General features: G+C 40.8%; 1 protein-coding gene across 1 annotated transcript in view; it reads right to left on the minus strand.

The window, feature by feature from the left end:
• Positions 1-1,269: 1,269 nt before the first annotated feature.
• The window catches only part of Hacd2 (3-hydroxyacyl-CoA dehydratase 2), a 78,633-nt gene continuing 52,685 nt past the window's right edge, over positions 1,270-27,217 (minus strand). The window contains exons 5-7 of the mRNA XM_042667757.1: positions 12,979-13,100; positions 9,223-9,401; positions 1,270-4,481 (exon numbers count right to left, since the gene is read on the minus strand). Coding sequence (XP_042523691.1) covers positions 4,399-4,481; positions 9,223-9,401; positions 12,979-13,100 — 384 coding nt within the window. The 3' untranslated portion in view covers positions 1,270-4,398. The remainder of the gene's footprint in view (positions 4,482-9,222; positions 9,402-12,978; positions 13,101-27,217) is intronic.

The following is a 27,217-nucleotide window of genomic DNA, read 5'->3' on the forward strand; positions in this document are numbered from 1 at the left end:
GACTTGTCTCAGTAACACTTAAGAGTATCACTGTAAATGGGGAAAAAATGAAATAGTCTCATGTGTTTAAAAGAAAATGTTGGCAAACACACACACACACACACAACCCAGCACAGCTCTGGGGAAAAAAGCGGGGGGGTCCATAACTCTGTTTTTCAGCTGCATGGAGGCAAATGTTAATAGGTATGGCTATTTTTGGTAATAGTGGCTTAGAACAGCTTCTTCAACACTAAATTGACAATGAGCCAGGGTATTTGAGAGGCTGGGATTAAAAAAAAATAGGAATTGCAAAGCTAGTTTTCATACTTGTTATAGGAACAGGACAACATAGCAGTATTTTTGGAATGCTGTAACAGTGGATCTCTTAATTACACAAACAGTACCTCTTCTCCGGGCTAAACTTATGTTAACATAGTACACATAACTACCACAAAATAGGACAGTGACAAACCAGAAAGCCTGGGTTCCCAACACCATCTTAAGATTGTAGGGTAGCCTTGACTATTACCTTTACCACAGCTCTTCAGCTTCTGTTGTTAGACTCGCCAATCTATGCAACAGGATAAATCTTTACAAGGCAAGGAGTGGTCCAACCAACTTGCTGGGAGCAGCTAGGCTGTGGGCAGCCGGCCTCCTGGAAGTTGTTCTCCAAGCAAACTTAACTCTGAATAAGGTCAGGTGGTAGCACAGTGCTGCTGTAAGCACAGAGAATTAGAAAGTGCCTAGTACAGAAAGTCATGTGAGGGGGAAAGAAACAGAAGCTCTATGAGCTTGACAGCTGTGAATGAAGAAGCTCCTAGGAATGTTCTAAATTTGGCACCATTTTCAAGATGAGGCATTCAAATGCCTCATCTAGTTCTCATAAAGGACCAACACTGCTGGGTTGTCCTCGTTCAATTTAGTGTAAATTAGAAAACTTTCCACTTAATACCCAAACAAACCAAAACAACAACAACCTCCACCTCCTTTTAAGACAAGAGTTCTTGCCTTTTTTTTTTTTTTTTTTTTTTTTTTAAGCTAATTTCTTAAGATTTCCTGGTTCCATTCCTATCCCTGTGTAGCAAGATTGGAGCCCAGCTTGGTGAGCTTGAAGACTGACTGGCAGGGGAAGAATGACTTTCTGGAATAATAAAATCTGTTTATTTTTTGTCTAAGCACAGAACTATTAAGGATAGCAGAACTGGAATTTAAAAATTGTCTAAGAATGAGCTGGAATCCTTGACAGAACCGGAACTCTTCACATTCCCGTAACACGACATTCAGACCAAATCCAGGCAGAGCACACACCAGTTTATTTTGAAATGCAACACAGATCAGTATTTTATAAATACAACTTATTACTACATTAACATTATCAGGTAAAAACAGCTTTCAAATGCATGCATAGAAAGTTAAGCATGGTCTTCGAATTCCTTATTTCTAAATATACAAAAAATACATTTAAATTATATAAGTTTAGTGAATCAAAGACTTTATAAAATTACAATTTTGGTTTTCACGACATAGAAAAAATACAAAAATGACTGTATACATGTTTGTCTAATTTTCTGCCCAAATTTCCAAGTTGTGTGTTATCGAATTTGAAGTTTTATAATAGTTTATCTGAAACTCAGAATAGAGGATAATTTGCAGGTCGGACCACATCAATGCCAGTCTTTTATTTGAACCGAATTGCCAACACAAGTGAAAAATGAGGGCATGACCTTTCAATTGCCTCTTTAGCACTACATCTTCCTTCTGAGCAACTTCCTGGTCTGGGAGGACAGCGCTTTACTTCATGGCTGACTCCATGGGGCCTTTGATAAACCACGGTGGAAACATGTGAAATGAGTGATCCCAAGCTTAGCAAAGAGAACACAGCAAGATGCAGATTAGCAGCTTCTGTTTACAAAGCACTGTGGTGCACCTCAAAGGATTCTCAGAAGAAGGCCCCTTGGGGGATCTGAGACACACCATCAAGTGGGCACAGAAGGGACGGTGTCTCACTGTGGCTGAAATAAACCACCTACCCTGACAAAATACCCACTGAAAAACACCTTCCTCCTTCTCACCTTGTAAGATGTGACATCTGGAGAGGTGGATGTTCTCAATTTATAAAAGAACACCTGCACTTTAAAGGAGAAATTAATTCATGTTAGAGATTTAAGAACCCAATTGCTTAGGGAGGTTACTGAAGGACACAGTGACACACCATACTTATCTGACATAAGTATTTTAAAGTTGATGCACAAAAACACTCTTGGAATTCAGACTTTTTTGAAAAGTGAGTTGGCGGTTGTGTTCTTATTGCCACGTTCAGTTCAATGCAACACTACTGACTACAAGAGAATGTTTTACATGAAGTGGCCACTTATAATCCAGAGGCCTGAAGAAAATGCCCAGTCCTGCAATGCTAGAAAACATGCAATTGTCATACTATCTTCTCCAACCACCTGAGAACTGAAACAGTACTAACCAAATAAAGGAATAAGGCTAATATAACCCAAGTTATTTTTACAGGATAAACCATTTTGGAAGGGTAAAAAGGGAGAAAATGAACGAGAAATCATCTTTCCCACATATTTGTGTATCAAATACAGGAACAGATTCAAATCTCAACACACCCAAGTTAAGAGTGCTGACTTAACGAAGCAGAATTTTAATGTTCAACTTAAAAATAATACATTTGTATTATATTTTCAAGATTCTATGAAAATAATCATTTAAAAATTTATTTTTTTTGTTATGATTTGCCTCTGGTATTAGCAATTATATTTTAAATGACAATTACTCATCAAGCTAGACTTTTTAAAGTCTTCAAGATCAACTAAGAAAAACAAAGACTCCATAGAGACACCCTGTTTAAAATCTAGTGTACCTAAACTTAGGCTTTTCATTTTCATCCAACCCTTTTGGAAGGTGTTTTAAGTGTAGTTGGACAGCTAAATGTTATGAAGACAGGATGTTTTTCCCTTTGATGGTAATGAGGTCTGAACACAGGGCCTCTCTCAGGCTTGCTAGGTAGGTACTCTACCACTTGAGCCATGCCTCAACCTTTTTATTTTTGCTCAAGCTGGCCACAGACAGTGATCCTCCTACCTATGCCTCCCTTTGTAGTTGGATCACAGGAATGCACCATGCCCAGCTTGTTAAAATGGGGGATACTCAATGTTTTTGCTGTTGTTCAGGCTGACCTTGAACTATGATCCTCCCAAAGCCTGTCACTTGAGTAGCTGGGATTATGAGTATGTATCACCACACCCAGCAAGACACAATGGTAATTAAGACAATACACACAGGATCATAGCACAGGATCATAGCGTTTTGTGGCTTTTCCACATGCAGAGATGATACTGCTTTGGCTCAAGTCTGCCTACCTAGAACATGAGCTGCCACTGGATGTGTAATTCTGTGGGAATTAACACTGGACTATAATTAGGAAAAAACATCTAAACAGAAAAGCCAAAAAAGAACAGGCATAAATGTTTTACTGACTGCATTTCTAAAGCAACATGACCTATGTGCCTTTAATAACAGATTCCCTACTCCTCTCTGACAAAGCCCACTTCCAGTCCATAAATGAGAACGGATGTTGGCATCACGAGGTGTTCTGAGAGCAGTCCTGGCTATTGAGCTGTCCCTCTCTGAGCATTGTCATTTGTTAAAATATAATTGGGCTGAGCTCTAGGCAAGGAAGGTTCTTTACAATACACACATACTTAATAAATTCAAGCACCGTTCTTGGTGGCAGGCAGTGACTCAACGGAAAACAAATGGGAGGGTTCTAGTGGTTTTCTGGTTACAGGCACTACCCCAAAGCTTCACAGGCATATACATTTTATAATTCATTCACTAGATAGGAGGGCTAGGGCCCAGCCAGAACTTCAGATCATTCTAGAGGACAAAGTTCGCTGTTTCAAAAGTACAACGTTTCCAGCATGCAGTCAAGTACTTTGAGGAGGGAATGCTAAACATACTGCAGACTGAAACTTAACTTTGCCACGGGCTGGGCAGTCAGTCAGTGCAATTTCATTACTTAGAACTGTGATGCAGACTGGAACTCTCAAGGGCTCAGTGTTATAGACCTTTATTTATCATATACATGAAGGACACGGGAGGAAATAAAACGCCAAATCCCTTTTTTAGGGCCATCATAAATACTGGGAGCTCTCGGCTGGAAAAGCATGCTGAAAGGACCGGCCAGGACACTGTATAACAGCCTTTATTTATTTATTTTATAAAATCCCAGGCTCATATGACAGTGGATTTTGTGGGTTTTTTTCCTTTTTCTTAAAATATTTTAAAAATAGTTCTTACTTATTTTCTATGAAACATATTGGGAACTCAAAAAGTCTGCAGCATTTTTTGATCATTGAAAAGTTTGGTTTGGGGGATTTGGGATGGTGCAGAAAGCAGGAACTATTCAAACTTCTTGTGTTCTTCAGTATAAGAAAGGACCTTTTTTCTCTGGTGTATCATGTGGAAGTATAACTGGGGGAAAACTGGAAGAAAAAAAAAAAAGAAGTTAAAGAGATCATTTAAACTATGTTCTGCTAACAGCACATAGACTCATAGTCTTGTCTGAACCTCAGTCTACTTTCTCATCCAGTGACCAAGGAAGTAATCAGGCAGGTTTGGGGAAGGGAAACAATGCTCTAAGTCTTCCTGTTTAGCTAAGGAAAAGTGCTTCTGAGTGGAGTGCCAGACACTGTTGTCACTGTCGTGACCAATCAAAATGCTACAGAGCCCCAAATAACATCATCATTATCCTAATTGCATTATTATTACTATTATGATTTTCCTGTTGTGGGGATGGGGACTAAACCCAGGACATGGTAGTATATACATACATGAGCTATGTCCTCCGCCCTGCTAAATAATATTCTTTCATATTCTCCTTACATTTATTCTGGTTAATTATAAAACAACCTGATAAAGCAGAATAGTGATAAGACTTCTTTTTGTTTCGGAGAAAGAACTCAAGCCCCAGAAAAGGCAAGCAACTTGGCTAGGGTCCCATAGCAATTCACTGACAGGACCAGGCACTGGGCTCCTGTCAACCCAGTCTATCTTGGGGTTAGGAAAAGAAATCTCCCCAGAGCTTTTCCTGAAAAAAGCTGTTCTTCTCATTCAGCAAAGACTGACAAGGTAAGCTACATTTGTTCTAAACAAAACCAAGCCAAGTTGGGATATTAAAAAAAGTCATTATGGAAAGGAAGCCAGTGTCTGGAATTTTCTGTTTATGGTCATTTCATGGGCATATTTAAAATGACTGATTCTTAAGTTACTAGGAATAGTTCTTCCTCCTGGTGGGAAGGTTACCGACATTTTGCATTTGAGACCAGGGTGCTAATGTGCAATAGTTCTGCCAGCGGAACATTGTCCCCAGATGCCCTGCTGAGAACTGCTAGTTTGAGCTACCTGGCCTTCACATGGATTCTGTATGCCAGGGGTTCAATCATGATATAAATTCCATAGGTAAAATGTCCCCCCCTTTCCCCCAATTGCTCCATCTTTAAGTTTTAGACAGTAATCTGTATTTCAGGGAGGTTAATTTCTGGGACAGTGTCTAGCTTTTTAAAGGGATTCCAAGTTGGCCAAATTTCAATTTCAAGTACACCAAGACATCAGGAGATATACACAGAGACCTGATGGACTGAACAGGATTCACTGCTGTCCTCCATTCCACTCGGATTTCCTGGCAGGAAGTTATTCATAGAAAAGGCCCAGCTTATGTAGAATAGTGGCAGAACTATTTTGGTACAAAAACCAGAACATTTAACAAGTTCTATAATCTAAAGTGTAGAATTAGCTGTAATTAAGCCATAAGGAATGCTAATTGTAATCATGTAAAAACATGGGGCCAGTCATTTCTAGGTTTACTTCAGTGAAGGGAAACTTTGAGCCAAGCATGCTGGACTCACTGGGTCTATCTGTAATTACACTACCCCACAGAGTGCTATGGACTCATGGCTAATTCAGGAGATCTGAGGGAGGCTAGTAACTCAGAAGCCACTCCGTGAGTCCTTAGGAAAGCCAGCCAGCCGTGTCCTTCACTTGCCCCCTTCTCATCCTTTACAACTCCTTAGTGCTGGGGGCAAAGGTAATAAGCAAGGAGGCCAGAGGGCTAGAGGCTCCTGGGCTGTTATTTTCAGCTCTGGCAGTGCCTTATTTTATTTCCTAGTTCTGGGGATTGATCAAAGTGTCTTGGATTTACTAGAGAAGTGCTTGAATCAAGCCCTCCAGCCTTTTTTTTTTTTTGGGTGACGACAAGATCTTGGCTAATTGTGCCTGGGCTGGTCTCAAACTGGAAATCCTCCCTCTTCCCCAGTAGGTGGTATTACAGGTGTGAACTACATTGTTTAGCCAGTAGTGACTTCTTAGTGGCCAGAGCACTGAGAGTCTCCACTACAATGGCCCACGAGTTCAGGCTGAACCTAAGTAAAATGTCTGGAACAATTCCAGGTACATGGCTATACCTTTAACTACTTGGGGCTACACGGATTAGAACCACTAAGAAAATCTCAACAACAGGCTAGTTCATGAACTATACAACTTTGGGGGGAGGAAAGCCAGGAGGGGAAAAAATGAAGAGAATGAGGGAGGGGTGCTCAAAAGGACACGTACTTTCTACCTGACTCATGTAACTGTGGCCCCACCGTGCAACACCTTTACAATAAAATTAAAAACAAAAACAAAAAACAGGCTGGTCCAAGCTCTACCTTCTGCTTTCCAGTTCAGGACACACAGATGGGAAATGGTCACTGTGCGCATGTGTGCCTGCCTCTGTGCGTTAGAGGTGATGTTGAGTATGATCCTTGGCAGTCTGGTCAGTGCCAGCTTCTCAGGCCCCCACCCTGCAGCATTTTCAAAGCTTTTGGTCCTCACTCTCATGTTTTGATAGAAAATGTCAACAGGACTTAGATGTTTGTTGAGCCCTACAGATGGTGTATTGTGGGCTGCTGCACACATGGGCTGGAGCATGCAGGGCCCCCAATTCGAAAACAGTCTTAGAGCTGAGGCCCATGAGTCATATAAGCTACATAGGCAGCAATGGATCAAGGCCATAAAGTAAGGGTGTTTGTAAATGCTGAAACAAGGATACAGGATGACCCACTGTAACAATGAGATGTACAAGACACTATATAGAAAACGAACTTTAACTGTAACCCCTCTGTACAGTATCTTTACAATAAAAAATATATCAACAACAAACTTGCCTGATTCTTCATTACTTTCTTATAAATCCAAAAGTGTTGAGCACTTGGAAATATGCAGTTGGCACTGTAAAAACTTGTCTTGGTATTAATACCCTGAATTACTGAACACATCCAAGACCACTGGTGGGTACCAGCAGATGTGTGGTGATCTGTAGCAGAAGATGGGTTGTGCTGCCAAGATATACATAAGTAACCCAAAGGAAATACCTAAGCCTTCCTTTGAAATCTACCCTTAAAGCTGTCATATAAAACAAAGGCTTGAACCAAGCCAGATTCTCTGACCAAGGAAGCAGCTGAAGTCAAGAAAGCAGAGTTCTGTTGGAGCACGGCCCTACCCAACTTTCCAGAAGGCAGCCCTGAGGTATCCTTTCTCTCTAAGGCCAAGAGAGTAAACTCTCAGAGCTGGCTGTGTTTTCCTTCAGGAGTCCTATCATCATGGAGGCTGTGTGTGATCTGCTCACCACCATGAGGAACAGGAAGACACAAAGACTTGGTAGTAGTTGGCAACAATGGTATACAGGAGACTAACAGATTTGGGGGCAGATGCTCTAGAAAGGAAGCCCTCCTCTGTAGACAGAGCAGAAATGTGGCAGCAACTCTTGAGGCTGGGACCCCTGGTTTCTGTCAGTGTGGCAGCATCTTGTTACAGGAGTGAGTTTGTGATCCTATCTGTGCCCTTCCCCAGCTATCCAATGTGGTGTATATCTCCCATTCATCAGATGTTATGCTGCACTCAAACAAACTCTGTGGCACCCAGTGGGATAGCATGCACTACACTGGGCATGGTAAAAGCACAACTAGGTGTTGTAGCTTCACTGATGGGAAATAAATCCAAAGAGGACAAAATTAGAAAGGTAAAAAAGCTTTTTTTAAAGAACTACTTTAAAAAAAATTACTTTTAGTTTTACTACTTAAACATTTCAAGTCTTCCATATTTGTCTTTTGTTTGAAAATAACTATTGTTGACATATGAAGAGAAATGGCCTTTATCTACCATGGTTCCATCATTAAGGAGGGGAGACTTGGTATGAATAGAGTGGAAAATGAATCACAAAGCAGGATTGTGTCCAAGAATTTCTCTAAAATAAATGTTCACTTGAAATCTGGATGTAGTTTTTTCCCACAATGCATGAAATGCAATTTTCCACAGAGAGACACAAACATGTCACTTAAGATCTCTACAATGATTCATTCAAGATAATGCTGGGGCTAAAGAAAAAGTTCATCCCTGCCTGAACTTAACAGGTTTAGGAAAGTCTACAAAGTCCTTATAGACTAAGGTGAGATTCAGAATGTAGCTACAGAAATGGCTAAATGAGGAAAGGAAGAATATGTCGTCCTTGGAATGCAGAACTGAACAACATTTAAGAAGAAGGCCACACTCCTGCCCTCAGCACCACAGATATCCCTCCCCAAAGGCATCAAGCAGGGCATCTCCTCTCTGCTTCAGCAGAGAATAACTGGAATAACTGGAAGCCATTGAAAGGGAACATCATGCCCCACTCAGTGGGTTTTAGTGCTCAACAAGAAAATGAGAAATGCTGAAAAACATCAACAACACTGTTTTTATTCTGTTATTTGTTTCTAGTCAACTGATTCCTTAAGATGAAGTAAAATTGTTTGAAACAGTAAACAATACAAAAATCCTTTTACAGTGTTTTAAAAAACCGTAATAAGCAATTCTCAAGAGACAGAAAATAAAGCCAAGGTAAGGTCTTTAATGGCTTTTATGTTTTCTACTTAGTATTCCCCATGAGTAGTTCCTCTACCCTGCTATTCAGTGTATCAAACCTACACACCAAGAAGGGCTGCATTTTGGCAGCTGTACCAAGAAGGGTTCATCTTAACTTAATTACTACTAAAGAAAATTCTCTTTGACAGTCAACAGTCAAAAAATAGAACGTTACCAAGAAATTAAATTTATATTTACTTGGATATGGGACAAGGATAATCAAATGCATTTAATTCTAGGTATTGCAGAGCCAAAACTTAAAACACAGATAAATATATGCACTGTACTTACTTGGAATGTAGGAGATCATTATCAGAATTAGGAATGCATAGTAGTCAAAGGAGAAATTGTACTTGTTTGGTAAACTGATGGAGTACAGGCCAGTCTGTCTGACAAATGGCAGAGCGGCATATATTGTGAGCAATTCTCCTGACACTCCCATGGGGTAGAGCACAATGAAGAGTGTGTACCTGAAACAAGACAAGACTCTCATTACTGAGGCTCAGAGCCGCTGTGAGCACAAAGAAGCACTCCTACTTCCACTTAGCACTAGTCTGACACTAAAGCTATTGTTCCTATATTTCAGCTTTTACAAGTTGGTTTTCCGAAAGGGCCCATAGCAAGTATATTTCTTTTTTAAAACAAATAAATATGTTGAATGAGCCTCAAAGTCAGTAAACAACTCTTCAAAGCAATCCAGATTATGCCACACACTGGTAGCACAGAGGCACTGAGTCAGGGTTTATACTGAAGGGCCCTGCATGTGGGCTAAGGGAGTGGGGCTTAGCAGGGGGTCAAGAGGAAGGTGTTAGAACAGGGATTATCTAAGAATTCCTAGAACCTACACCAAGTCTTGTCTGTAGAAAGAAGGAAAATAGCACATCAAATATGTATAATGGCACAACTTTCCAAATGTCTGTACATGCTATTATAAAAGTGGAATATATGCTACCTTTAGCAACACTGAAAATTCATAATAGCTCTGAAATTTCATACACTTATACTCACTTTAAGAAGTTGTCTGTTTCCAAAGAATTCAGTGAGAACTTACTACCCCACGGGAAGAGCCTGGAAATCACTCAAAGGTGCTGGCATTGTGAAAGAAATCACTAGTGCAGACTTTAAAAAGCTTTTGGCTGTTCATGGCTGACAATGTGCTTATTCTTTTTTTTTTTTCTGTCGGTCGTGGGGCTTGAACTCTGGGCCTGGGCGCTGTCCCTCAGCTCTTCAGCTCAAGGCGAGCGCTCTACCACTTGAGCTACAGCGCCACTTCCCATGGCTCACAATGAATACTCAATTCCAAACTCCCAGGCACAAGAGTTATGCTGAGAAATCTATGAAAATGAATGGAAGACATATTCCCTTTGCCAACCTAGCTCATGAGGAAGGACACTGGAAAAGGAAGACTACCATAGGTCACAGGAAAATGGTCAAGAGTCTTTCTCCAATAGTAAAATCAGGGCTCAGCTCTAGATCTCCATGGCTATATAGGCTGGTTGATAGGTTTGTTTGAAAATATTTACTGCAAAATAATTTGCTAACAAAAATATTTATTGCTTCAAATGTTGGAACACAATGGACAATGACTTATTTAATTATTGAACTCATAACTGCCTAATAACTACTGTTTTCTTTCTATGAAAAGAGGTATTATGTTCCATAAGCTTTTCCAATGTGGAAAACTGCTAACAGCGATCTCACTGGCTAAGATAAATGATGAGCTACTACCCTTTGCCGAAGTCAAAATTGAGAATTACTAGTAAAAATAATCAAAGTAGGGCTGAGAACATGGCTGAGTGGTAGAGTGCTTGCCTAGCATGCATGAAGCCCTGGGTTTGATTCCTCAGTACCACATAAACAGAAAAAACCAGAAGTGGTATTGTGGCTCTTGTGGCAGAGTGCTAGCCTTGAGCAAAAGAAGCTCAAGGTCAGTGCCCAGGCCCTGAGTTCAAGTCCCAGGACTGGTAAAAAAAATCAAAGTAAAACTCATAGAGGTAAAAACAACATATAATGTTTTTACGAACTGAAAACATAAGAGACAGAAACTTGACAAAATTGAGAGTAAGAAAGTTAGTTTGGTCTAAAACCACCATAACAGCAGAAGTTCACTGGCAAAATTTGATCAGAAAACAGGGTAATATCTCTTTTAGGTATAACATACCAAACTTTACCAAAATAATGTGATTGAGAACTGATTTTAATAAAAATAATTTAAAGCCAGGAGTTGGTGGCTCACACTTGTAATCCTAGCTACTCAAGAGGCTGAGATCTGAGGATCATGGTTAGAGGCCAATCCCAGCATAAAAGTCCATGAGACCCTTAATTAACTACCAGAAAACTGGAAGTGGAGCTGTGGCTTAAAGTGGTAGAGTGCTAGCCTTGAACAAAAGAGCTCAAGGATATGACAAAGTAAACAGGACTCAAGAAACAAAGGACCTCTACTTAATGTCGTATCATTTCTAGATGACTCCATGTTTTTGATCTCATAAATGGTCTATACATGATACATGTGCACATCTGAGGAGGAGGCAGAGGGAAACAGTGGACAGATATAACAGAGGGGCCATCAGCTGCACTGGACACTGATGAGAATGAACTCGAGAGCAGCTCAAGAGCAGCAATAGGAGGGAGAGAATGAGAGAGAAAGAGGGAACAGCTTACATTTAGCAAAAGGAAAGCAATGTACATATCACCTGAATTGGAAGAAATAGCTGTAGTATCTAACTTTGTAGAGTCCATAAGCTTTATAGACCATGATCCAGACAATGCGGCTCATGAAGGTTAAAATGTATTTGTGACTTTAAGTAAGTACTACTATCCCACAATACTGTGAAATTTGTGAAATATATGTAATCAATTAACCTCAATAAATTTTTTTTTTTTAGAAAAGAGCTCAGGGACAGTGCCTAGGCCTGAGTTGAAGTCTCACAACTGACATTAAAAAAAAAAAAGTAGGGGCTGGGAAAGTGGCTCAGTGGTAGAGTGCTTGCCTTGCATGCCTGAGGCCCTGGGTTCAATTCCTCAGCACCACATAAGCAAAAAGAAAAAAGCCAGAAGTGGCGCTGTGGCTTAAGTGGTAGAGTACTAGCCTTGAGCTGAAGAGCTGAGGGACAGCGCCCAGGCCCAGAGTTCAGGCCCCACGACCGGACCCCCCCCCCCAAAAAAAAGGTAAATACAAAGATTTTTAAGCTGGGTGCTGGTGGCCAAGATCTAAGGATTGAGGCGGGAAGGTAGAAAAGCTCAAGAGACTCTATCTCCAATTAACCAACAAAACAGCAAAAAAGCCAAGCAAAAATGTAAGAATGAATTCAAGCCCTGATCCTGGCATGTGCACACACATTAAACCAGAGATAAAATCCTTTTTTCCTGGTGAAATCTACAGACTGGATTTCTCTGTAACTTCTGTCCCATGCAATTTTATTTTTAGAAACTTAAGAACCAGGGGGCTGGGAAGTTGGCTCAGTGGTAGAGTGCTTGCCTCGCATGCATGAGGCCCTGGGTTTGGTTCCTCAGCACCAAATAAGCAGAAAAAGCTGGAAGTGGCGCTGTGGCTCAATTGGTAGAGTGCTAGAGTTCAAACCCCAGGACTGACCGCCCCCCTTCAAAAAAAAAGAAACTTAAGAACCAATACTTAGGTTGGATACCAGTGGCTTAGGCTAGTAACTCTAGCTACTCAGGAGGCTAAGATATGAGGGTCATGGTTTGAAACCACCCCAGGCAGGAAAGCCTATGAGACTTATTTCCAATCAACCACAATAAGGAAAGAAAAAAAGAGAGGAAGAAAGGAAGGCAGGAAGGAAGGAAATAAGGAAGGAAAGAAAATGAAGAAAAAAAGAGAAAGAAGCCAGAAGTAGAGAGCTATGGCTCAAGTGGTAAAGCACTAGCTTTGAGGGGGAAAAAGTTAACAGACAGAGCATATTCAGGGCCTGAGTACCAGCACATACACATTAAAAAAAAAAAAAAAAGCAAAGCAGTACTTAGGCAACAACAGGCAAATGTGATAGATAATTCCAACAGTTTTCACTGCATAGACTTTTTCTTTTTTACCTGGCCCATTTGATGAGGTAAGGCAGATGGTTTAATAGACTGAATGTATAAAAGGAGTAACGGATAATTTCTGTGATTGTCCAGGCAGTAACAAATAGAATGACACTATCTTCACTCTGCACCTGGAGGAAAAGGAAACAGACAAAAAAGCAAACATATGAATGTTAGGAAAAAGGCACTCAGTATATAGCACCTACAGGATGGCCAGCAGGGCCCAGCAATTAGTCTCTATCCTCAGTGGCCATGACATAGCCTATAAAGGACTTGCCATTTATAGCCCCAGGTAATTTTTTTTTTTTTTTTGGTCCAGTCGTGTGGCCTGAACGCTGGACCTGAGCTCTTCAGCTCAAGGCTAGCGCTCTACCACTTGAGCCACAGTATCCGCTACTGCCTTTTTCTGCTTATGTGGTACTGAGGAATCAAACCCAGGATCTCACGCATGCAAGGCAAGCACTCTACCACTGAGCCACCCTCTCAGCCCTAATCCCAGAAATTTTGTGAGAAGAGTTCTGTGGTACTAGGTGATAAGGACTTAGTATACTGATGAGTGGGAGCTGAAAGGAAGGAAATGGGTTGAGTCCTAGTCTCCAGAAAAAAGCAGTGAGTTTCTGTGGGTTCCTTTGCTACCCTGACATGGAGAAAGTGAACTGATGGTAGTCAAAACAAGTTAGGAGCAGAGGCTGGGAAGGGAAAACTGATACAAAGTTTGGGATCCACTGCAAAGAATTTGAATGTAGTTTATGTGATTATTAGGAACTTGCAGATATTTCAAAGAAGGGGAATAATTCTAGCACAAATGAATATGAGGCTCATTCTGTAAATAGGATGAGCTAAAGGGAGGGAAGAGCTAGACCATCTACCAGGCAGGCCCATTTATGCTGGCTCACTGCTGACTTATTTCCCAAGGCCAGGCCTGGCTTCACTCCTTCATGAGTACAGAAGCTTCCATGCTGATCACAGGGGGCAGCTAGAACTATTAGAGCTTTGGCACTGCTAACCTCCTCTGGAGCTATTTTTATGCTGAAAATACAACACACACACACACACACACACATACACACAAACTCAATAACTTAAAAAACTGTCCTTCAGGTGATGTATAAGAGATATTCTTCTGCATAGGAATTTATGGCTTGGTATGAACTTCTAATACCTTGCCATCCCACCCCAGCTGGTTTCTAAGAATCTTTTTTTTTCCTCAAAAAAAAAAAAAAATCAGAGTAAGAAATGCACAATTCACTTTGGTTTCTACTCATCTTAAGAAATCCACAAGTTGTATGTGTGTAAAACATACCACTTGGCAAAACAAAGAAACTGCCACTACCCCTCTCAACCTTCACTAACAGCATTGCAGCTTCACTTTTGCTTCTTTCTGTCTCAAGGCTAACAGTTTTTAGCACTTACATTCTTTTTCATAAAGTGTACATGGAGTGATCCACCTACACAGCAAAGTAATAGTCATTTACATAGCTATTAACTAAATTGCTCTGACAAAGAATTTCATAAATGCATAGTTACTATTCTCTAAAAAGAATAAGAATTTTATACTGTCAAGAGCAAGAGTACTTTTTGTTTTCCTGGTGCTTTTCTACTAACCAAAGTAAAGTGAAAGCTAAATACCTAAAATGCTTTCATGCTGAGATTTTTCAGTCTCTCCACAAATCGGTAGTCTTCCTCACCTGAAGGTGATACACAAAGGCAGAAGCCTAGTTTAAAGGCATCTGGGGCTAGAATGGGAAGTTTCTCCAGTGTCTTGTTCTGTAAATCATCCTGAAAGCAGGGAGTGTGTTTTATCTTTTGTTTTCTAAATGTACTTTGGTGCTTTTCACAATAGGACCTCAATCAATATGTGTGAAGAAAAGGAATGCAACCTAATTAGGTCACTGTAAGACTTAGTTCCTTCTTTTTGATGCCTGATATTAGTTTGTGTGTACTCTTAGTAGTTTTCACACACACAGGCAACCAATGAACAAGCCTCCAAACCATTTACTTTGGCCCCATCTACCAGTTGGTTTAAGGCTTCTGACACAGTCTTCACAGTTGAATGCTGGGAACTGATAGCTTTCATACCACTCTGCTCCCAGAGTGCATCTGTGAGGTCCTGGATGCAAGTCTTTAACAATGTCTGAGGATTACAGGAATAGTCATCTTGTGCAACGATTACTTCAGATCAATAGGAAATATACCATGGTTTTCAAAAAGAGATTTGGATAAAGTTAGACATTAGAGTTGGTGTAGCAGCACACAGCTGGAATTCCAGCACTTGGGGTGAAGGTAGGATTGAGAATTCAAAGCCAACCTGAGTTACAGGCCAACCTGAAAGATCCTGAGACATCCTGTCTCCATTAGAAAAAAAAAATAAGTTGGCTGGACACTGGTGATTTATATCTGTACGATAAGCTACTCAGAAGGCTGAGATTCAGAGGATCACAGTCTGACTCCAGTCCAGGCAGGAAAGTCCAGAAGACTGTCTCCAAAATATCAACCAAAGGCAGGGCTGGAGGCTTGTTAACTCAAGTGGTGGAATGCCAGCCAAGCAAGTGAACTGAGCAAGTGTAGGGGCCCTGGATTTGTATATAATTATACAGTATAACACAAAACAGGGCAAAATGCACTGAGTTAAAACCAGTGAGATCCATGAGACATATCTGTATGTGTTTATAGAAGCATAACAGTCAAAAGGTGGAAGCAACCAAGTGTCCATCAATGAATGAATGTATAAACAAAATATATATATATATGTGTGTGTGTGTGTGTGTGTGTGTGTATATATATATATATGCACAATGGAGTATTAGTATTTTGCCATTCCTGGGGCTTGAACTCAGGGCCTGGGCATTGTCCCTGAGCTTCTTTTGCTCAAGGCTAGCACTCTACCAGCAATACTTCCAGCTTTTTTCTGTTTATGTGGTACTGAGGAATTGAACCCAGGGCTTCATGCATGCCAGGCAAGCACTCTACCACTGAGCCACATTCCCAGCCCCTGGAGTATTATTGTTAACTTTAAAAAGGAACTTTTACACGTGGTATAACGTGGATGATCTGTAAAGATATTCTGCGCAGTGAAATATACCACTTGCAAAAGGAAAAATACTCTTGATTCCACTCACACGTAGTCAAATTCAGAGACAAAAAGTAGAGACAGCAGGTTGCCAGGTGCTGGGATAATAGGGAATACATTTTTAATCAGTATGCAGCTTCAGTTTGAGAAGATGAAGAGAGCTCTAGAGATGGAGGGCAATGATGGGAATGAGCACAATGATAAACGTTATAGTCTGTCTTTTATCACAAGTTAAAAAAAAGACAAAAAACTTAACAGAGCTGAATGTAAAGTTATATATGATTAAACAGAGACAAAAGAACTCTGGTATAGACTGGGAAAACCTTAGCTAGTAAACCCCATAGATGGGAGCTACAAGCTTGATAGGAGCCAACAGGGCATGAGGTGGTTATCCAACAAATGGCCAGTATTCAGCCACTTCAATACTACCGTCTCTGCCAGAACATGGATGTGAAACAAGTGGGTAAAATCAGCAGTCTGAGAGGATCACTTGAGCCTGGGCAACACAGTAAGACCCTCTCCCAGAAAAAAGAAGCAAACAGGAGATAAGAGAATAAAAGATTTACTGAACCAGCTGCTGGGGGTTCACACCTGTAATCCTAGCTATTCAGGAGGCTGAGATCCTGGGCAGGAAAGTCTGTGACATTCTTACCTCTTGAGATTCTTATTTTCAATTAACCACCAAAAAGCCAGAAGTGGAGCTGTGGCTCAAGTGGTAGAGCATTAATTAGCCTTGCATAAAAAAAAGCTCAGGGACAACACAAAGGCCTTGAGTTCAAGCCTCACTATTGGCACTAAGGAAAAAAAAAGATGTACTAAACAAACAAATGTGTGGGTGGGATGGGAATATTTCTTTTGGTTTTTGTTTTTGTGTCCGGTCGTGGACCTGAGCTCTGGGCCTGGGCGCTGTCCCTCAGCTCTTCAGCTCAAAGTTAGCACTCTACCACTTGAGCCACAGCGCCACTTGTGGCTTTTTTCTTTCTGCTTATGTGGTGCTGAGGAATCGAACCCAGGGCCTCAGGCATGCAAGGCAAGCGCTCTACCGCTGAGCCACCTTCCCAGCCTCTCTTGGTTTTTCTTTTTTTTGTCAGTGGTGGGGCTTGAACTCTGGCTGAGCGCTGTCCCTCAGCTCTTCAGTTCAAGGCGAGCGCTCTACCACTTGAGCTACACCGCCACTTCCGTTTTTTTGGTGTTTTATTGGAGAGAAGAGTTTCACGGACTTTCCTGCCCGGGCTGGCTTTGAACCGTGATCCTTAGAGCCACCGGCGCCCGGCTTCTCTTGGTATTTCTTTTTCTTGATGGTGAAGTCTTCAAAGGCCCACATCCCATCATTTGCCCTCCTCAGACTTGGCATAAGTCTGGGTAGAATCAATGCCCCTTAAGTTGGAGAGTTTATTTATTTATTTTTGAAAGCAAGATTTGGGAATATTCTCTAATAAATGGAGGGGGCCCTTCATATATTTAAAGTTAATGACTAAGAGAAAATCAACTGAGCTTTACAGAACAAAAAGGCCAGTTTAAGAGTTTTTGGAGGGGCAAAAGACTCAGCTGTTTTGAATGAAAAACTATAAACATACAACTTTGTCAGCTATCAAGACTAAAAGACAAAAAATTAAGTGAAGTAAGCCAGACTCAAAGAAACATAGGTCCCATGGTTTCCCTTATTTGCAATAACTAGTATATGTCTACGACAAGCAGAAGAGATCAAAAGCTATGTACATATGACCATATAACCTGATGCTAAGCGAAACGAACCCCAAGATAGGGACACAAGAGGTTTTATCTTTGTTGCTGTTCTTTTTAATGTACTTATAATGTACTATGTGATTTTTTTTTTTTTTTGTATGTTCTTCCCCCATGGTACAACCCCTGTTGTCACTGTATTTGATTTTGGTGTCCTGCATCTTGTATATACATTTTACTAATTTGGGGAAGGGAAGGGAAATAACAAAATGCTGAAATAAGGATACAGGATGACCCACTGTAACAATGAGATGTATAAGACAGTATGGAGAAAAGGAACTTTACAACTTTTGGGGGGGAGGGGAGGAAGCAGTTGGGGAGGTGGGGAGGAAAGGGATGGTAAGGGAAAAACAAAGGAGGGAGTAACAATGCTCCATAGGAAATGGACTCATTACCTTGCTCATGTAACTGCAACCTCTCTGTACAGTACCTTTACAATAAAAAATACATATTAAGAAAAAAAGAATAAAAGACAACGTTTTTGGGCAAATATCTGCATGGAAGATGGGGGTGATGGTGCATCCCTGTAAGCCTACCACTTGGGAAGCTGAGGCAGGAGCATGGTGAGGTAGAGGCCAACCTGTACTACACATAGTAAGACTGTCTTGAAAGCAGACAGAAGCAACAGAATTATCTGCATGCAAATGTTACACAATTCTAGTTATAAGAAATACCAAAAGTCCAGAAAAGGTAGTTACAGAGATGGAAAGTAGATTAGTGGTTGCCAAGGGCTGCATGGGACTTACTACTAAAGGGTACCAGACTTTATACTGTGGTGATGGAATGTTCTAAGTGACTTTTTTTTTTTTTTTTTTTAAATACTGGGGGCTTGACTTCAGGGCCCTGTGCTCTAAGCTTTTTTTTTCACAGTTGGTGCTGTACCATTAGAGCCATACTCTGGGTCTGGCTTTTTGCTGATTAGAGATAAGAGTCTTAAAGATTTGTCTGCCAAGGCTAGCTCAAAATTATAAGCCTTGGAACTCAGCTCCCTGAGTAGCTAGGTTTACAGGTATGAGCATGGGTGCTGGGCCTTGAGTAGCTAAGATTATAGGTGTGAACTATGGGTGCCCAGCTTGAAAATATTCTAAAACTATTAAGGTAATGGCTGAACTTAAAAATTTACTGAAAACTATCAGATTATACACTTAAATGGGTGAATTAAAAAAACTTATCACTCCATAGTTTCAAGGAGGACGGGAGATTTTTTAAAAATCTGCAACACTGATATTTAGGAAAAGAAAGAAAAGTCTGGGAATATGGCTCAGTGGTAGAGTGCTTGCCCAGCAGGCATGAAGCCCTGGGTTCAAATCCTCAGTACTACATACTGAGAAAAGGCTGGAAGTGGCACTGTGGCTCAAGTGGTAGAGTGCTAGCCTGAGTCAAGTCCCAGGACTGGCAAAAAAAAAAAAAAAGAGAGAGAGAGAAGGGAGATGATGGAGATTTATCAAGGTTTATGAAGGAGAAGAGAGAGACTAAAAGGTCAGTTCAGGATGGGGTACCAAAAATATCTTAGAGCTGTTTTCAGAGCCTCATGTTCACAATGAGGACGGCCCTGCCCGGAAAAGTCTCCCTCCCAGGCAGTGTGCTTGGTGCTAACTTTTCACTACAAATGCTGCTCCCACTCCCTGCTCTGAGGAGGAAGAGGAGGCCTGGTGTGGGTGGCTTGTGTGGTTTAGCTAAGGGAGTTTACATAGAAATCCAAGCTGGAGAAACAAATGGGCACAAGAGAAAAACCCTTACACATGAATAGCATCATATGCTTGACTTTAAAAGGCACAGGGAGTATCAGCACATGAAAAGCTGTCACTTTGGTTACAATCAAAGGAAAACAGATGGTGCACGTAAGAAAGCTGCCATTGTAAAAGCCTTATTCTTCTTGGCACTTTGGAACTCACCATTTACCTCCATGGTAAAGAGCTTCCTTGTCTAAGTTTTATGGTAAGCACAAAGACTTGGCAACTGATCTTAACTTGCTTTTTTCCTCTTCTCTCTTTCATTATCTCCTTTCCTCACTTTTCCCCCTCAAAATTAATATTATGGTAAGAGGAAAGGGAAAGAAATGAGAGGGAATGAGGGGGAAAGGGAGAAGAGGGTAAAAAATAGAGGTGGTTATGGCAGAACCTGTGATGGGAGTACTACAGTGTTTTTTGAAAAGCTCTTTAAAAAATGTCTGTCTGCTCAGGCTGTCCTAACAAAACATTCTAGACAATGGGTAGCCATTCTCTCAGTGGCAGCATGGTTGCTCTGGTGAAGACTTGCAGATAGCTTCCTTTGGATGTATCCTACATGGGGGTGTTTTTAGAGGAGTTAGTGAACTCACAGGTATCCCCATAACAAGACCTCATCTAAGCGGCACTACTCACCCAAAGGCCCCATCTCCAAATACCACAAAGTTACTTTGGAACTTGGAGTTTCAATGCACATTTGGTGAGTATGTGAGGAATGGCATCATAGACCATATGCTGGCAACCTCTTTCAGTAAAGAGATCCAGATAGTAACAGGTTGTATCTGTTTTATTGTTTGTGTGTGTGTGTAAGTCCTGGGGCTTAAACTCAGGGCCTGGGCACTCTTTCTGAGCTTTTGTGCTCAAGGCTAGTGCCCTAGCACTTTGAGCCACAGTGCCAATTTCAGCTTTTTGGTAACTAATTGGAGATAAGAGTATCAAGGATTTAATTGCCAAGGTTGGCTTTGAATTGTGATCCTCAGATCTCAACTTCCTGAGCAGCTAGAATGATAGAGATAAGCCACTAGCTCCTGGTGCTGTTTTAACACCCATTAAAAAAAATGTAAAAACAGACCTGGTGATAGTGGCTTACAACTAATCCTAGCTACTCAGAAAGTTGAGATCTGAGGATCATAGTTCCAAGCCAGCTCAGGCAGGAAAGTCTGCAAAATTATTTCCAATAAACCACCAAAAACCCAGAAATGGAACTGTGGCTCTAGTGGCAAAGCACTACCTTGAGCAGAAAGCTCAGGGACAGCACTCAGCCCTGATTGAGTTCAAGCCTGCACCCATACCCATATACATATACACACATACAAGTAAAAACAATTACAAATTGTAGGCTTTATTTGATTCTGTACTAGATTAATTTACTCTCTCAACTTTGTTTTTTCTATGTCCTCTCTTCATAGAATAATATTTTTGTCCAGCCCCCAACAGACTGTGAGAGGGACCTGGGAGCTGATACAGAAGAACTGCTCTCTGAATGGCTGGGGATACATTTTGGGAAATGTGTCAAATGATTTACACTAACAAGTGACCCAGCCAACAACATGGTATCAAATGGCAGCATTATGGGTCTGTTTATGCCATTATCACCATGAGCTTCTAAGCCATGTGTTGTGCTACAATACCATAGATCATTTGGCAATAGAAATTTTTTCAGTTCCATTTTACTCTGAGACACTGTTGTACAGCTCATTGTTGACGGAAACAGTTAAATGAGTGACTGTACCTATAGTCAAAGGACACCTTGGAAAAAGTAACTCTTTGCAAGAATGTACATAGGCAGATTTTCCATCCATTTTAAAATCTCAAATGTTTCTTTGGCCCCATGCTGGTGGCTCATGCCTGTAACTCTAGCAAGCTGAATCAGGGTATTGCAATTCGAAGCTAGCCTGGGCAGGAACGTCCACAAGACTCTTTATCTCCAAGTCAGCACCAAAAAGCAGTGAGTAGAGCTATGATTCAAGTGCTAGAGCACTAGCCTTGAGTAGAAAGGCTCATAATCAGTGTCCAGGTTCTGAGTTTAAGCCCCAGAACGGGCAGACAAAAAGAATTTGTTGCATATGTGTGATCAAGTACATCCACCATGCTGTGCAATCATCATCACTACCCATTTTTATTAGTGTGTGTGTGTGTGTGTGTGTGTGCGCGTGCTAGGGATTAAACCCACACTCGTGTTAGTAAGGACTTTTATCACTGAACTACACCTACAATCCTTCCCAGGATTATTTTATTACCTCACACACAAATTTTATACCCATTAAGACCCTACTCTGTGCCTCTGTCTCCCAGCCCCTGGTAACCACTGTTCTACTTTGTCTCCAAGAATTTGTTTATTCTGGTACCTTACTAAGTGGAATCATTCAGTATTTGCCCTTCTGTGTTAGGCATGGTTAGCATGATGCTTTCAAATTTGTTTTGTCCTTTGCCCCTCAAACTGGCTCTGACCTGCCTAGGGGGACCAGCTAAGATGCCTGTTCTCCACCCCCCGCCCCGCCCCCTCCTCTGGCTGTGCTCTCAAATAGCTGATCTGGGGGTATACTTTGCTTGGTGCCCCACCCCACACTCATATAAACAGCTTCCCTAGGATTAGGGGACTAGAACATGGAGGAGTCACACAATGCCAACCTGCTTTCTTTCCCCCCTCATCATTCTTTCCAACATTCAACTATTAGAAAGTGAACAGCTACAAGTGTCCACATTATCCCAGTCAGTCACAGGCTGAGACCTGAATTGTAAGGTACCACTCAGCAACTCAACAGCCACCCTCTGCAAGGTGAGGCAGAGCAATCTTGGGGAAGGACCATTTCTGGGGAGGCAGATAAAGTTCTTTAAGAAAGCTTTATATAATTGTAACCCTTCTCTACTAAAAAACAAAACAAAAAAGCCCCTTACATTAAAAAAAAGTTTTATAATACTGGTTGTTGGTAGCTCATATCTGTGATCCTAGCTATCCAGAAAGCTGAGACCTGTAAGATTGTGGTTAGAAGCTAACCCTGGCAGAAAAGTCTGTGAGACTCTCTCTCCAATCAACCAGCAAAATGCCAGACCTGAGGTGTAGCTCAGGTAGAATACCAACTATGAACAAAAAGCACCGTGTGAAAGTAAGCCCTGCAACTGGCACAAAATAAAACAAACTTTACAAGCAGAGCCATGTTCAGTGCCCAGTGAAGAGCCAGGTGACTTTTCCACTGAGGTCTCATCTGTGTTACCTTATTACTTTAATTACATGATTACAACAGCCTAGACCGTAAGTACCCCAAAACAGGACCGCAAACTGCCTCTGAAGAAGGGCTAGCTTAGTTAAAACAAAACCAAATTCTTAATAAATGCTTTAGATCAGGATAATAATGATGATTAAGATAATGATAGTTCCCATTAGCAGGGCTAATTATTCCTTAAGTAGGATAAAAGTAATTATGTAGAAATTTCACCAGCTACTGTGAAACTATTTTAATAAGTATAAAAAACATATTCCTTTCTATGTGAGAAGTCAATTATATTTGTTATAATCTCAGGACATAGAAAAGATTTCAAAATAGTTAAAACAAATTTGTCAATACAAAGTTTTGAAAAGATCAGTGACATTGTAGCTAATCTATAGTAAACACTTACTGAGCACTTAGTGCCAGGCACTCTTCTAATCAGTTTGTATGTTTAACTCTCAGCACCTTCCAGAACCACTCCATGAGGGTTATCAACCAGACCTGGAAGACTGCAACAGACTGGAGTGACTTCTGGATGAGGGTGAGGCAAGACCAGTGGTCCGAGTGTGCTGTTTCCCTCTGCCTCATCAGCCTTGTTAACTGCCAGCAGTTTGCTTCTGACTTGTACTGCACTTGTACTTTGAGGGTGGCAAGTGTTTCCCTTTTCAGGTACCCTACCTCTTAGGCCAATGAAAGCAGGACAGACATCCAAGCCTATGTGGAGCAACATGGGAGGAGGGGCAAAGCCTTGTGGATGCCTGGTTGGGCATCCCAATTAAGCCTTTTTGAACAAAAATGTTACTTGGCTATCTATTTAAAAGAAGTTTTATCTTTCCTAAGAGAGATACAAGTCAAGGGCACTGGTGGCTCATGCCTATAATCCTAGTTACTCAGGGGGCTGAGATCTGAAGATCACAATTCAAAGCCAACCTGGGCAGGAAAGTCTCTGAGACTCATCTCTAATTAATCACCAGAAAACTGCAAGGACACTGTGGTTCAAAATGGTAGCCTTGAGCATAAAAGTGCAGGGGCAGTACCCAAGCCCCAAGTTCAAGCCCCACGACCGACAAAAAAAAAAAAAAGAAAAGAAAGATACAGAAATGCTATGAATACTGACATGGTGGTTAACAGATGTCTGAGCTGGGTGCCAGTGGCTCACACCTGTAATACGAGCTATTCAGGAGGCTGAGATCTGAGGACCATGGTTTGAAGCCAGCCTGGACAGGAAAAGTCTGTGAGTCTATTATCTCCTAATCAACTGCCAAAAAGCTGGAAGTGGAACTGTAGTTCAAGTGGTAGAGTGCCTGATTTGAGCGTAAAAGCTAAGGAATAGCAGCTAGGCATTGACTTCAAGTCTTAGTACTGGCAGGTGTGAACATACACACACATACAAGGTATTTGGTTAACTATTAATCATTCTTTACAGGACAATCTGATGTATAAAGTATTCCTTATGATTTAATATTTATTGAACCATGACAGGTAAACAAACCAGAAAACACTCTCCCCCTTTTTAAAGAAAATGTAGGCTATGTTACTTTATTTTTATTTATTTTGTTGGTTGTGGGGCTTGAACTCTGGGCTTGGGTGTTGTCCCTGAGCTCTTCAGCTCAAGGCGAGTGCTCTACCACTTGAGCCACATCACCACTCCTGGTTTTCTGGTGGTTAATTGTCTCACGGACTGCCTGGGCTGGCTTTGAACTGCAACCCTCAGATCTCAGCCTCCTGAGTAGCTAGGATTACAGGCATGAGCCACCAGCACCTGTGGTTATATTAAATAATTAATATTTTTAATCCTATATAGTAGATAGAAAACTATGCAACAATAATAGATTTTTAAAAAACTTGTTTAAGCTGAAAGAAAATTGGTTAAAAGCTATTACCATAACATAATGACAACTAAGAACTATTTGTTCGAGACAGGGTCGTTGTATATAGCCCAGGCTGGTGTCACCACCACTCTAGTATGACTTTTTTTTTTTTTAAATGTAAATGACTTTGGCCCATCAAAACAGCTAAGGAAATCAACTCTTCTGAACATATAATAAGAAACATGTAAGCAAGCAGTCAACGAGCAGTGTGTGTTGAGTCTACATTTTACACAGCCAGATGTGCAGCTCTGAATGCTTAGAGGTTCTCATTTGCCCAACTTTAGTGTTGTTTACCCTGTTCTGGGGAAAACTAAAGGAGAGGTGGTAGGAAGCCCATGTAGGTTAGCTGGTCATTCTGTCTGGCCCCTATCCAATCAAATGCAATCTGGAATGAAACAGACCTTGGTACTTTCTGCCTAGCGGTCCCAGAACAAGTTACTTACCTTATCTGAATCAGCTGGAAGTATTTACCTTTGCACAGTTGTTGCAGGATTGGAATAAGTACATCAGTACTTACAACATGCTTAATCAATTAGCAGTTATTATTATTATTCCAGAAAAGGAAAAGTTCATTTACTATTTACTGAGTTCCAATTTTCTATGCTAGTCACTGTTAGGATTCAACAATCTTTGGCTTCATTATCAACAATAAGGTATTTGTTGTTTTCATTACTTCAATATTGCTAAGATATGCCATTACTTCCCCTCCTTGATGACTACTACATGTCTGTTAACTTTCCCAGCTTTTTTCCTTAGTCTTCCTTGAGTCTCTCACCTCCCCTAACAGAGGATCCGAGCAACATCATTGCCAATCATGTAACTAAAATGTCAACCCCCCCTTACAAAATTGGCAAGTATCTATTGTGAAATCACATGGTTCTTTTCATTCTGTGACAGTGTGGTAACTATAAAAATTACAAAGGCAATAAATATCATCTCCTGGAGTAAAAATAAAGAACAGTGACCAATGGTCCCCATCCAGAGATGCTGTTTGGGTTTGTAAGATGCTTTAAAAATATTTGAACCAGTTCTTAAAAAACTGTGAGATTTTACATTTAAAAAAAAAAATCTGGATTTCTGTCTTTCTTTAAAAAATCTAGACTGCCTAACAGCAGTGAGTCTGGCAGGCTACCACTGGTGGAGGCCCACTGGCTGCTCTTGCGAGGCTCACACCTCCAGTGTCCAAGTGTTTCTTTAGCTTCTGCTATACATGGTAAAGTGCTGCTACACAGATGTAATGCAACATGCCTGAAAACACTGCAAAATGCTATTTAAGTCATTTAAAAAGTTATTTAAAAGTTTGATTAATGTTTACACATACTTTTCTTTGAAGTAATGAACTCAACAGAAGGTCCCCTAAACCTGACCCAGCAAAAAAGCATTACTAAGGAAAGGGGCAAAAGGATGCACAACTACCTTCCAGTTTTGTGTTACTCTGCAATAAGCTGAAGCAAAGGGCAGATATTTGTCCTGTTAAAAAACAAACATTATCGCAGCAATCTGAAGAAAACCAAAGTTAAAACCCTGTCATGTGTCAAGCTAACAAATTAGTTTTTCTCCTCACTTCAGGCAAAACATGCCCCGAGCATGCACACACGCATATCCACATGTGTACCAAGTCACGTCGTACAAATTCCCGAAGTGCACCAAGGCTTTACTCCAGACTTGAAAGGATCCTCTCTCTGGAAAATTCAGACAACTTAGTAATATACCTAATTACTTTTTATGATATATCACAGTTTACAACGAGAGCTTCTGAGTGTAAGGATTTTTGACATGGATAAGTAAAAAATGATTACTGAACCTAGTTCCCACAAGACATGAATACATAGTTTATATATATTGTATAAGAGCAGGGAGGTGGTAACTTCTTTGGGTTCTCCCGTGGTCCTTACAATTTCCAGTGATGCCAGTTGCTTGACTGCATCCACCGTGAAGGGCAATTCTCAGGAAGTCGAAGGTACAGCATTCTCATTAAGTGTGTGTATTTTATTTTCTGGTGGTACTGGGGTTCAAATTCTACCACTTAAGCCATGCCTCTTGCTTTTTTGGCTTTATTTTTTCAGATAAAGTCTCACATTTTTGTCCCGGGCTGGCTTTGTACCGAGATCCTCCTCTCTATGCATCGGGAATAGCTGCAATTATAGTGTAGGCATGTACAACCATGTTGAGATAGATCTTGCTAACATTTTTGCTTGGGCTGACCTGGAACCATAATCCTGCCCAACATCTCTACCTCTTGAGCAGCAAGGATTACAGGAACGAGACATCATGACTGGCCAACTATGTATATTTTTAAATTGTCTGGTACCCCATATTCATGCTTCAAATAAATTTATTTTGAAAAAGTTACAGAATATGAAGGACTGCTTTAGTAAAGAAGCAGGTCAAAAGAAGTAGTTCCTTCTTCCACAAATTAAAATTTTTAAGTTAATGTTAACCAACACTTGAACAAATGCCACTCAACCTTATCCAAAAAGAAATGTACTCATTACCTGACTTATATAACTGTAACCCCTCTGTACATCACCTTTATAATAACAATAAAAAAGAAAATTAAAAATAATTTTATAAGTGCCACTCAATGTACTAGGAGGCAAATCTACTTCAAGGCAGTTTAGAGGTAAG

Source organism: Dipodomys spectabilis, unplaced genomic scaffold (assembly GCF_019054845.1).
Source record: "Dipodomys spectabilis isolate Male_0828 unplaced genomic scaffold, ASM1905484v1 ptg000017l, whole genome shotgun sequence".
NCBI classification, from domain to species: Eukaryota; Metazoa; Chordata; class Mammalia; order Rodentia; family Heteromyidae; genus Dipodomys; species Dipodomys spectabilis.